This window comes from Centruroides sculpturatus, unplaced genomic scaffold (genome assembly GCF_000671375.1).
Source record: "Centruroides sculpturatus isolate CEXI.00-Female unplaced genomic scaffold, Cexi_2.0 scaffold1316, whole genome shotgun sequence".
Lineage (NCBI taxonomy): Eukaryota > Metazoa > Arthropoda > Arachnida > Scorpiones > Buthidae > Centruroides > Centruroides sculpturatus.
Genome location: NW_019385667.1, coordinates 156,092 through 168,961, shown reverse-complemented (window position 1 = coordinate 168,961; position 12,870 = coordinate 156,092). Strand labels below are relative to the sequence as shown.

Below are 12,870 nucleotides of genomic sequence, written 5' to 3'. Positions count from 1 at the left end.
CGTCACTGGACAGACGATCAACCAGAGACACATGTGTGCAGGTGCTGAACTGTGATACTACCGCTGCAGTGGCGGCAGAACAAAACGGTACTTACTTTCCGGACATGCCTTGTAATAAAATTTTACTTACAAATTAAAATCAGAAGAAATTTAACAAAGTTATAAACTGTGGTACCGTGAATGTCTAGTCTGGTCTAGTACACTGATAGTGCTACTTGTTCATAGATGGTGCGTATAACTGAATTAAGCCGTATACTGAACAAAAGTCGTATACTGAGCAAAATTTGTTTCGTCCAAACAGGACGTATTCTAAAGCAGACATATACCAAGATACCACTGTAATCTTATGTAGAGAGCATTCAACAGAAAAATACTGAACAATTTCAGAATTGCCATGTCTGCTGAACACAGCCAATATGAACCTGAAATATGCTAAATGATTTTAAAATTACAGTACATTTCCCTCTTCCAATTAATCTATTTAATTTGAAACTATAGACATAGGAAAATAGGGAGTTGTGAGAGATAATCATGTTTTAAAGTGTCAATAAGTAGTGTCAATAATTTGAATATTACATCACGTAAAATGACATATTAAGAACTATTACAAATACACTGAAGTTATTAATCTGGATTACAGAAAAACTTGTTGAAATTAAATGATGATAGTTTTTTCTGTTAATGTAAATTATCTATTTAGATCTGAATTAAAACTTTGGCGTTTTAATTTTAAGTAAGAATATACCATTAAACAACATTGGTGAATCACAATCAACATTGAGTTTCATGATCACAATGAAAATTGAGCATTAAACTGAATATGGCCTACAAATAAACTATTGTATCTGGATGTTTTTTAATAGAACTGACAAATACACTTGATGCCAAATTTGTATAGCTAACAAGCAATTATGCTTGTTGGTTATAGCCAAGCTGCAATTTTTTAATCATATTTTTAATTTATTTAATTTAAAATATATGCTCTCCACCTCAAATTAGTAGTGGCTTGCCCCTGTACATCATACTTTCCTTTAACAATAGAGTCATGCCAGTCATTTATTAAGGGAAGAAGTTTTGAATTAAAATAACATAACTTCCGGTTTGCATTGGAAGTTCATATATAGTTAATTGGGACCTCTTGCTCCTAATCCTTCCATATCTGGTCTTGAATTTCATCTATCTAATTCTATTCTTGAGTTAAGGAAAGACATATGGATGAACGGATGGATGGATGACAGTGGGAATTTATAGGTCTACAATTTTTTCAAATTGCAGCCAATAAATACACACTGTCTTCTGGTATTAATTTAATTTAGTTTAATTCAAACAAGAATACTCAAATTCTTGTTTGAATTAAACTAAATTAAATTAATGCTGAAAGACAGTATATATTTTTAAAATGCATAAAATTTGCATTAAATTTTTAAAATTTTAAATTTATCATTTGGAAATGCAAACCAACAGGCAGGAATTCTTATATCAAATAATAAAGACTGATTGATTGATTGAATTCCTAACATATTTCAATGAGAACCTGTTTAGGCTATAACTAGATATTGAACAAGGATCCAACTTCTAATCTGGTGGAATGCCATATTCACAATAAGGTGTAGTGTAAACCAACATACAGGTCCATATTCATTCTAGCTGAGTCATATGACCTGTTTTCCTACAGAGTAGCAACTTTCCAAGCATTAGTCAAAAAATCCTTCAAAAAACGACAGTACATATTTATTAATATTACTTAATTTTTCAATAATAAATTGTTGGTTTTAGAAAAACATATACCAAATAATAAGGATAATAGTAATAAAATTCTATGTAGCTTTTAAATCAATTAACAATTTTTAAATAAAAAAAAAAAATATGTCTGCCATTAGTCAGAAAATTTTAAATTAATTGTTTTGGAAAGTAAAAATACAATTTTTAAAAGTGTGTGTATATAACAAATATCAAAGTTTACTTACCATGGGATTAAATAAGAAATCTGTTATACGCCATGTTTCTCTAACTTGAAAGTATTTATAAGGTCCACGGACTTTAAATTTCAATGGATATGCTATTTGTTGAACTAAAGAACTTTGAATGTAATTAACTTTACGTGCACGGAACTTCCCTTTGGAATTTATATCAACTCTGGCAGTTTCATATACATAATTTGGATTGGCAACTTCAACAACGTATGAGCCTGGTGATAAATTACTTAAAGAAAAACTACCATCACTCCTATAAAAAATAAATCAATTTATTAATTTTTCTTTATAAAAGATAAACAGTCAAGTTGCCATTTTGTGCTAAGATACCAATTAACTGCTTATCTTTAACCCAAATTTTAGTTTAATAATTTAATAATTAGCTTAATTAAAGGCTGAAAATAATCTGGCTTGTTCATAGATGGTGTGTATAATTGAATTAAGTCGTATACTGGGGTAGTCAAACACTTGGATGTTTGACTATTTGAGAATATCTTGCAATATACAAAAATATACATTTTTGTAATAAACTATATACTGGATAAAAAATAAGTTAAAAATGACACCTTTCTCAATCCAGCAAACATTTAATATAATAAAAACATTTTCAATCGTTTAAAACCATCTTCATTGTTTAAAACAATCATGAAGTTACCAATCTGCAAGGACATCTTCCATTACTTTTTATATTTATTCCATAATCATTTTATATTCTATTTTTCTGTAACTGATGAAGATCATTTAAAATTATTGAAAACGTTTTTATTATATTAAATTATTGCTAGATTGACAAAGGTGTAATTTTTAACTTATATGATTTTGTTAATTTAGAAACAAATAAATCATTGCTGATTTCAAGAAGCCAACTTTAATAAAAAGTTGGCTTCTTTAATTTCTAGGCTTCTTTCTAAATTAATAGGAAATTTTCTTTTCAGAAAGAAAAGAAAAATATCTCTAGGTAAGCCTTCATCAGCAATTATTTTTTTCAAATATTTTCAGTTGTTCTAGCAGACATCATCAGGGTACATACAAAATAAACATATTATTGGAATATAATGTTATTTAAAATAAACATATTATTGGAATATAATGGCATTTAACTCTTTAACTCTAAAAATTTCTTTTTTCTATATATCTGGAGATTAAATTGTTTTTACCCTTCAGGCTACAAGGGGAACTTTTAACTTCTAATAGTATTTGTAAAAAAATGTAATAGGATGAGGTCTTTGAAGCCACAAGTCAGTTGAAACATCCTGTTTATCATTGTTCTAAGTGCAAAGTGTCAGAAAGTAAGAGCAAAGGAACTTTTAGAGGAAGGAACAATAATATGAGTTGGGCTATTTTCATTTTTATTTGATGTTTGTTTTGTATGGAGTGTAGTTTGCCAATGCTTGTAATGTTATAGTTATTAGCGTATGGATTGGGCAAATTTTGTAAGACATGTAATGATGGTTGCTGTCCATAATTTGATAATAACAAGTTTGAAAATAGGCAGAGTAGATATGACTGTTTAAATTGATGTGACAGTATTTTGTAAAAGGAAGTATGAGAAAGGTAGGAAAATGAAAGGAACCTGTTAGATTGTGGGTGGTGTTTGCCAAGAGGATGGTGACTATTTTGTCATTCACATTAACAAGAGGTCTGAAAAGACATTAAATTGGGTTGTATACAAGTTTGTTCATGATGGAACAATAATTTACACAGATGAGTGGAAAGGATACTTACATAGACAATTTGGAGGGTCGCAAAAAACAGTCAAACACAGTGAGCATTTTGTAGATCCTGAAACTGGAGTTCATATGCAAAGGATAGTGTGTTTGTGGTCATATCTAAAGGACTGTAAAAATCTTCCTACGTATTTTGTTAAATAACTGTCCAATTTGTATTTTGTATTCTTTTATGCACAAGAAGTTGATGATCTGAAATTAGTCAGGCGAAAGGTTTCACATTATATAGTAAATGTGTATCCTGGTTATGGAAGGGAACCAGTTTTGAAGCCAGTAAGTGCACCTGTAGCACCAAAAGGCATAAAGAGGATCTTCTGGAAGACACATCTATTGCAATTTTAAGGGATTGACAAACAGTCATGAGTCATGCAATAAGTATATTTTGAATGTTTTGTTGTTTTAATCATCTATGTTATTTTTATTTGCCTCTTTTTTTTACTTATTCATAGTTTAAATATATATGTAAGATTAATTGTTGTTGTCCGTTTTAAGAAAATATGCTGTATGCACAGTTAGGATGTTGTCATTGATCTTAGTGAGAAAGCAGAGAGGGATTCATGCACATTACCTTCTTTTTACCTAGGTCTCATATGTAGACTGGAAGTGGCTTGTGATGTAGGAGAGGTTGTATGATTGTAAACTATAACTGCTCATTCCAAATTTACAGTAATTATATTTCTTCTGCATGTCTCACAAACTCTCTTCTTTCCTTTTTCCCCAACAGGATTTTTCACAGTTTTGACAGTTCCTTCTTGTCTTTTATTGTCTTGGCAAAGTCATTCAAAGTCAAAGTATGTGGACTGAATAGTATATAATGGAACTGATGTAGCATATGTCTTCCTCATCAATGTTCCCTTTATGCTGATCGTGTTGATTGAGATAGACTGTCATATATGAAAGGAAAAGATAAAATTGCAGAAACTTTAAATTTAAATGATTATAAGTATAATATTAAGCATTTGATTCCTGAAAAATTTTTAGAGTATGGAAAATATACGATCTGTTAATATAGTAAATTCATTTCCCATAAGATTAAAACTGAAATAGTCACATGCTCAAATGACACCTAGAGTTTCTCTTTTGGTCTGACTATATCTTGTTTCTGTTTGTGATAAGTCTGTTTGCATATGCTATAAATCTATACTGCATTCTTAGAATCTATAACCGGTGTGATATAAAAACAAAAGATAAAGATCACCACAAATGTTTTCAAACTGCTGCGAGTTCTTCCTCAGATGTGAAACTGAATTACTGATGGGACAGAGCAAACCGTTAAAGGAAATTCAAGAAACAATTAGAAGGTGTTACATGAGACGCATCCCGGTGTTTTGCAGTGTAGTGTAGCTATAAGTCTAACTTGTAAGTTGATTATTTGATGTTCTTGGAGTAATACAGCTCCCAGTCCGTAAGAAGATGCAATGCATCGCTATTATGTTAGAGGATAATCCCATCTGTAATATGCTAAAGTTATTTAACTGGATAGGAAATTCTTAAAATTTTTGAATGCTTTTGTGTATTTATTATTCCAAGACCACTTGACACCTTTTCATACCAATGACTTAATGGTTCTGAAATGATAGAAAAATTAGGTATAAATCTTGCACAAAATCCCATTAAACCAAGCATAGATTTAACTTCAGAAGATGAAGTAAGTTCTTTCAGATTCTTGATAGCTTGTATTTTCACTTCTGTTGGTGATATTCCTTTTGGTGTGAAGAAATGTCTCATAAATTTGACTGTTGGTGATCTAAAATGACATTTCTCTCTATTCAGAATTAGATTCTTGTTTTCTGACATTCTTTTTACTTGACAATGTCATTTATCATGCTCCTCCTTGGTCAAACACCACACAAATATATTATCTTCAATATGTATTATAAACATTGTACACAACTGGCAGAAATGACACTCTTAGTCAAAAATTACATGTTATCAATTCCTAGAATTAATAAAGTGTGAATTCTTGACTACAAGTATCATCTTCAATGTTATGAACTCCATTACTAAGTACACCAATCAAAACCATAATAATCCAGTAAGTAATTTAATGTAAATTTGACAAACATTTTCAATCTTACACAAGATCTGCTTCAAGTCAACATCATTCCAAATTGAAATGCATAGAATTTCAAAACTCCAGGAATTCCTGTAATGGTTTGTTTTATATTTGAAAAATTTCTGGAGTGGAAAATATTCCCCAAAAATAGTCATTTGTATCAATAAACACCTGAATCTACTGAAAAGTCAGTCATCAAAACAGAATGATATATCATCCAGTTTGATTTGATGAAATCTCATATCAAATAAAGTTCAGAAATAAAGTTTGCTCCTTACATCTCTTGATCATCATCATAAAAAGTATGAAGTTAATAATTAACATATTTTAGTTTGATTTGCTTATTGACACAGATGTAAAATCATCATTGGGTTTCTGTACAGGACAAATGTATTTAACCAGGAATGTTTATTTAAAGGTTCAAGGACATCTAATTTTAATAATCTCTGGATTTCTGCTTTGTTTTTTTTTGGTCACAGTTGAAAAGGAATACAACAAATATGTTGTGCAAAATATTGGACTATGTGTAAAGACAATTGAAATTTAAAAAATTTTTTCTAATCCTTTAAAACACTCAAGAATTTTTTTTTTTTTTTTTTGATAAATTTAGCAGCATATCTGACAGTATTTATTTCAAATTTAAATAACCTTAGTCTATCTGAGTTGTTCCTGCTTAGTACAGTAATTTCAAGCTACTCCTTCTACTATATATAAATCAGTTTTGAGTGATATATTTTTATTTCTAACAGTAATAGTGACTATACATCTTAGACAAATAGGTTTCATAGATCCATATTCAAAGTTTTTGGACATAAATTATCTTTAGAATTAATATGGTTGTAGTCTTTCCAACAATGTATTAACAGATGATCCAGTATTTAACAATATTTCCACATCAATATCTGAGATTGAAACCTTTATTTGATGGAAGGTCATGTTTTCACAAACTGAAGACATTATCATATTTGTTCATGTATGTAGGTTGGAGTATAGTTTAGAATGACAGATTGAGAAAAAAAAATGTTTCTTTTTATGATAAAAATGGCATTCTTTATTTTTAGTACATTGTACCAACACAGGTAACCAATGTACAACAGTACATTTGTTACCTGTGTGTCTTATCTCTGCATCAATCAAGTTGGAGAATGTTTAAATTTTTCAAAGTTGTTTAATATAAGAATGAAAAACTTGATTCAAACTCTTACCTTGATTTCATTGGTCATGGGTTTTATTATTTGTAACAGTCATATTGAGAGATGATGCATCATTTCCATTCTGTTCACCTTGTGGATTTGTTTCAAAAATTTTCAATTAACTCTCACTAGCAACAAAACTTCTACCTATTAGAAGTGTCTTAAGCAAGGTTTCTGACTTTTAAATAAGTTGCTTATGAAGCATTGGACTTTCACATCTGCTAGCAATTTGTATAAGGGTGAGTCAAAAAGTAAGTAGCAATTGTGCCAAAAATACAAGTATGAAACTTACAGGTCAAAGAATTTTATTTGTGTGAATGTACAATTCAAGTGCTACTTTTCAACATAATCACCAAGTGTATTTAAACACTTTAAACACTTATCATAATGTGGAAAGAGTTTTTCTATTCCTTCTTGGAAGTATTCCTGTCCAACATGCAATAGCCATTCTTGTGTTATGTTTGTGCCATCTTCATCAGACTTTTGGCGATTCGAAAGGTCCTTTTACATGGAGCCAAACACATGGAAATCACAAGGTGAAAGATCTGGACTGTAGAGAGGATGTTTACATACAATCTGTTTGATTTTTCCAGTAGAGCCTTCTGTGATACCTGCTGAATGAGGTTTGGCATTGTCATGCAAAGTTTTCTCATCATACACTTCCCTCAACTGGCATTGAATTTCAGTGGGATTGCACCATAAGAACAAGTTTCTGCACAAACTTCTAATTTGGATGCTACATCTTTCACAACTGAAAACAGGTTAACTTCTTCAGCCACATCTACAAATCTGCTATGTCTTGTAGCCAGAAGTACTACCAGCCATGCCACCAGATTTCATCTAAATATCATTTATCAACAAAAAGTTCTTGCCAGTTGCTTTTTGACTCTCCCTCATACTGTAATCATATCATCTTATAGGTAGTCAAAATTACAATTCTTTGCTGTTGCAAAAGTGCAATATTCTCCTCTGGGATTTAAGACTGTTGCTGGAACGGTATCATTCAAATACTACATTAACTGATGTGAGAACTGTGCATCCAAAGTTGCAATTGTCTTATTATAGGTTGTCCCGAAGTTATCCTTCCACTATGTCAAGAAGTGGTTCTCCTGAATGTAGAACTGTACATTTGTAACTAGATGCAGTTACATTTAAAGCAGTGAGGTATTGTTCCAAATCTCTCTACGAATGATCCCAACATAATGCAACTGATGGGCCCAACAGATCAAAGACTGGTAAACTTCAAAGGCCATCCATATCCAAGAAGTGTTAATATACTATTTGATTTTACCTTGCCAATTTTATAATTGACAACAGGTTCAGATGATATATACAAGTTTGTAAAAAACTATTATTTTGTTCCATACAGTCTCAGATACTGTAAGGTCTCGTTTTATGCGGTGGATACGTTCCACAGAAAAGCGCATAACAGGAAATTCGCATAAAAAAAGACTTTACTTGCCTTGAAAAAGTAGGGATACGTTCCGTAATTTTCTAAAATCGCATAAAACCAAAACAACGAGTTAAAATTAACTTAAAACCGCAAAAAAAGTTTGCAGATATTAAAAGAAATAGGCTGCTTAATGAATTACTTCGAATGTCTGAAAGAAATTCATATAAAAGCTTAAAATAAACTTGTATTCAAACTTAATTCAGTTAATTTTATTGAAAAGTAATATAGTTTTACATTTTTTTTTTGAATTTTTGGAATGTTTTTTAAGTCTCCAAATTTTTTAAAAATATTAAAAAATATACGGCCAGCTTCACCCTACTTTAAACCCTTGTCCTCCCGCGACGTTTATGAGAATGTCCCGGGAAATCCAACTCCAGCTGTGTTCAAGGTCATCCAGATGTATAAACTGACTCATCGGTGTTAAATTTCACAGTAGGGCAAGACAAAGGAAGTTAAACTTTGAAGCTTTTTCTTCAAAATTAACGCATTTCTTTAGTTTTTTTTCAGTTTTAAGTATTTTTTTATGTTTAATTACATTTATATCAAAAATTGCTAGGAACTAAGGCAATTAAGGTAGATCTAGCTGTCCTTTACATCCATAAACGTTATATATCAGTGGAACAAATGGAGTGAGCTTTGAGTGTCCCACGATTTTTGGAGACTGTCTATACGCGGGCTTCCTAAACAAGCCTATATGTATGTTTGTCCAAAAAAATTTTGGATGAAATACAAACCGCACAACTTCAAAATCGCATAAAAAAATCCGCATAAAACGAGAACTTACAGTAACTAACTAGATAGTAAGCAAGTTGTTCTTTTGCTCATTAACAGAATGTTAATTGCTAACACTCATATTCAAACACAACAATATTCAAATTAGATAAGATAAATGTCAAAAGTTTATTCATCATTTGTTTGTAAATGTAAATATAAGTTTGTAATAATAAACTGAATATTTTCTAAACAAGTTCAAAAATGCTCAAGAAACCTAAGGCATATTTTCATAAGTATTGAAAAATTATATGTAATTAGTTTTGATTTACTTCAGCTATTAAAAAAGAGTACTTTATCAAAACTTTTTATCTGAAATAAGAATTTCTGAGGTATCTAAGATAGAGTATTTGGGAACATTGGCTGCGTTCAGCAGACTCAACAGTTGTAACCGAGCAAATCAAAAGCTGTTACATAGTAACCTGGATCTGCTGAATCATGAGTGATATTGCATCAGAACTAACAGCCTCACTGGTCACTTTCAGGTAGCAATAGGTAGTGTAAATGAAAGACGCAACCAAATGTGACATCAAAACACCAAACATGTTCCGAAAGAGCACTACCGTAGAGGGCATTTGGCAGAAAAATACTCAACAGCTTTGGAACCATTGAGTCTGCTGAATGCAGTCATTTATAGTTAAAGTTTACCTAAGTAGACCCATTGGTGGCACCAGTGCCGGCCCGAGGCAAGTTTTAGGATGGAGCGAGATCCTATTATGGCGCCCCTTTGGTCAGTAGCGTAGTGAACATAACTGGCGCTCGGGGCACGACACTTTATTGGCGTCCCCTCCAGAAACACATATAGTTCGTCTTGGAGACCATTTGGGCGCCCCTCTGCAAGTAGCGCCCGGTGCTTGATACACCCCCTTGCACCCCCTCGCTACGCCACTGCCCTTGGTTGCCCCAAATTTATACCCTTTAATTTTCTTTACCACTGAGGCGCCCCCTAGGACTTAGCGCCTGGAGCGGTTGCTCCTTTCGCCCTATGGTAGGGCCGGCTCTGGGTGGCACTTCCAAATGTTCATGCTCCCAATGGACTTCTCCTGGAGGGGAGCCACTGATTGTTTAATGTCACTAGTTATTGATTCATGGTAATTCTTGAACAAAAACAAAAAGGAAATGTCTACTAAAAATGTAGTTAACCTAACTTAACTTAACCACCACCATTGGGACAACCTAGGTAAACTTTAACCCCATTTACACATAACAGTACAAGTAGACTTAAAATTTAAGGTTCAGACAATGGTTTTTGTAGTAGCATCAACATATTAATATGGCCAATGTTAAGTAACTAATATCTAAAGGAAATGTTCGTATAATGCCTTATAACTCTCAGAATGTAATTATTATTAACCTAAATGATATTTACACACAGATGAAAGGTACAGGACCCAATATCTGTTTGCTTGTGATGTTTTTCATGAAAATCAATGACTAGTAACTACAGAAACCTAAGTAAACGATAAAATATGAGTAAATTTACTTCGGAAATCCAAATCGTTCTCCTCCATTTACAAGAATTCTCGTAGACGATAACCATTCCGGCGTAATTACATCTGGAGGAATTATTTTCCCTTCGATCGTGTATCTGTCATACACTTGTTCTTCTTCTCCCAAAATACACCTTAACACAACAGTTACAATAAATATTAAAAGATAATTCGGAAACTGCGACATTTTAATTCACATGAATTAGAACTTTAAAAATGCGCCGTGCTTCGTTTCCTAACGTTAGTTTAAGCAATAATCTCAAGTTGAATTTACGCGTGATTCGATTAGTCCGTCCATCTTTGAATTTCTCAAAACGACCAATCATCTGAATTGTACCTAAAAGAATACGATAAGGATAAAACAGTGTTAAATAAATATAGTTTCGTAATTTACTCGAAGAAAATAAAAAAATATTAAAGAAATCGAATGTATAATATTTTATTATGTATTCAATTTTTAAATAATTTAATTCTAAAAATGTTATTTAGTAAGATTTGTATTTGGTAATTGACATAATTATGGAAGACGTGGTTGTCGATTTCATCCAAAACAAGAGTGGATTGAGAAATTTTTAATTTTTGATGAGGAATTTCTACGTTTATATCAATTAAATTGCGGTGAGTTATTAATGTTTATTTAATTCTTTATAAACAAAGTACAAATAAAATATTGTTATTAAAATGTTTTATTTTATAATTTGATTTAAATTTTTAAATTGTAAAACATACAATTGAAGCACAAAATCAACATTTACAATAATTTAAAGTTTGTTTTTTAAATTTTAATTCTTCTTTTTCAGTTTTTATTTACAGAACATTCATTTTTACAAAAAACAAATTTCAAGATTCTGTGGAAATAAAATGGAAAAAAGTTACATTTCATGCTGTGAAAATTAAGATTTTTTTTTGTCTTAATATAAAATAAAATGTCCAAATTGTGTTATGAATTTTATAAATTTAAATATATATCTGGATAAAACTGATAATTTATCTTTAGATTAATTGCAAGCAAACAAAATCTCCAAAACTCAAAATATATTAGAAAATTATGCTTTATTGGAGTGAATTCTTTTTGATATTTAAAGTCTAAATTCTTTTGAACTTTGTTGGTTATTCTTCAGGAGCATAAATTATTCCAAAATCAAACAATATTAATGTTAGGTTAAACATGTTTAAGTTATTTGAAAGACCAATTATCAAAAAGGAAACAGACTTTTAATAAATATTTTTTGATAAGTCCTATGTTACAAAATAGATTTTTCAATTTCAATATGATATTCGATGATTTCAATATATCACGTGGTTGAATGGCTATCAAACATTTCTAAATTACAAGTTGATTGTATATACTTATATTTTTGAAGGCATATGAAAATATAAAAGAGTAATTGAATACGATTCTTGTATTTTATGTAGTAATGCATTACATTTTAATAACCTTCAGCAGATAAGATAAAAATTCAAAATTATATTATTGAATAGAAATAATCATAAACTGTCTTTGGGAGTAACGCGTTAAAATAAAAACAGAAATCCAAGTTGCTTTTTAAGTCAAATGTCATATTATTGAATTTAATTTTAAAATATTTTATTGGAAAATTCAATGAAGTTCTTACCGTTTCTGATTTATTAATAATGTCTTTATGAGTAAAATATTGAATGTATAGTAATAGTTATTGTTTAAATTAGTATCATTTATTTTAATAATTAAAATTTTTTAACTTTAACAGTATTCCAGATAAGCTGTAGGGGTATCAAAATGTTCATCATATTGGACAGAAGAAGTCATTTTATCTTGATGAAGCTTGCTGGTTAGATTAGTCTTTTTTTTATATAGTCTGTGCACATTTATGCATTTATCTCATCTGTTATTCACTTAGTGCAAGCCATCACTGTAGAAATTTGTCTACTCAGAAAATCATTTCTCCACTACAGAAATCTTAAAAACTGATTTCTGTAATTGAGGAATGAATTTTCTCTCTATTACTGTTCAATTGCCATCCAAAAGTGGAGTCTTCATGTAGCAGAAGAGGAAGAAGTTTCTTGAAACAAGGTTGGGCAAATAAGATTGATATGAAAGAATTTCGTATTCACATTTCATCGCAACTGTGGCAGTTGCAAGTATTACATGTGCAGATGCATTTTCATGAAGGAATCTAGGACTGTGGGCACGCAATTGGAGTTGAAAGCTTTTCAGAAAGAAAAGA

At 30.8% G+C, this 12,870-nt stretch overlaps 2 protein-coding genes across 2 annotated transcripts in view; one reads left to right on the top strand and one right to left on the bottom strand.

The window, feature by feature from the left end:
• The window catches only part of LOC111641035 (ER membrane protein complex subunit 7-like), a 33,920-nt gene extending 22,937 nt beyond the window's left edge, over positions 1-10,983 (bottom strand). The window contains exons 1-2 of the mRNA XM_023387137.1: positions 10,657-10,983; positions 1,968-2,226 (exon numbers count right to left, since the gene is read on the bottom strand). Coding sequence (XP_023242905.1) covers positions 1,968-2,226; positions 10,657-10,850 — 453 coding nt within the window. The 5' untranslated portion in view covers positions 10,851-10,983. The remainder of the gene's footprint in view (positions 1-1,967; positions 2,227-10,656) is intronic.
• A 197-nt stretch (positions 10,984-11,180) lies between these two features.
• Positions 11,181-12,870, top strand: part of LOC111641038 (protein unc-50 homolog A-like) — a 14,339-nt gene continuing 12,649 nt past the window's right edge. Inside the window, exon 1 of the mRNA XM_023387139.1 lies at positions 11,181-11,281. The gene's annotated coding sequence lies outside the window, so the exon portion shown is untranslated. The remainder of the gene's footprint in view (positions 11,282-12,870) is intronic.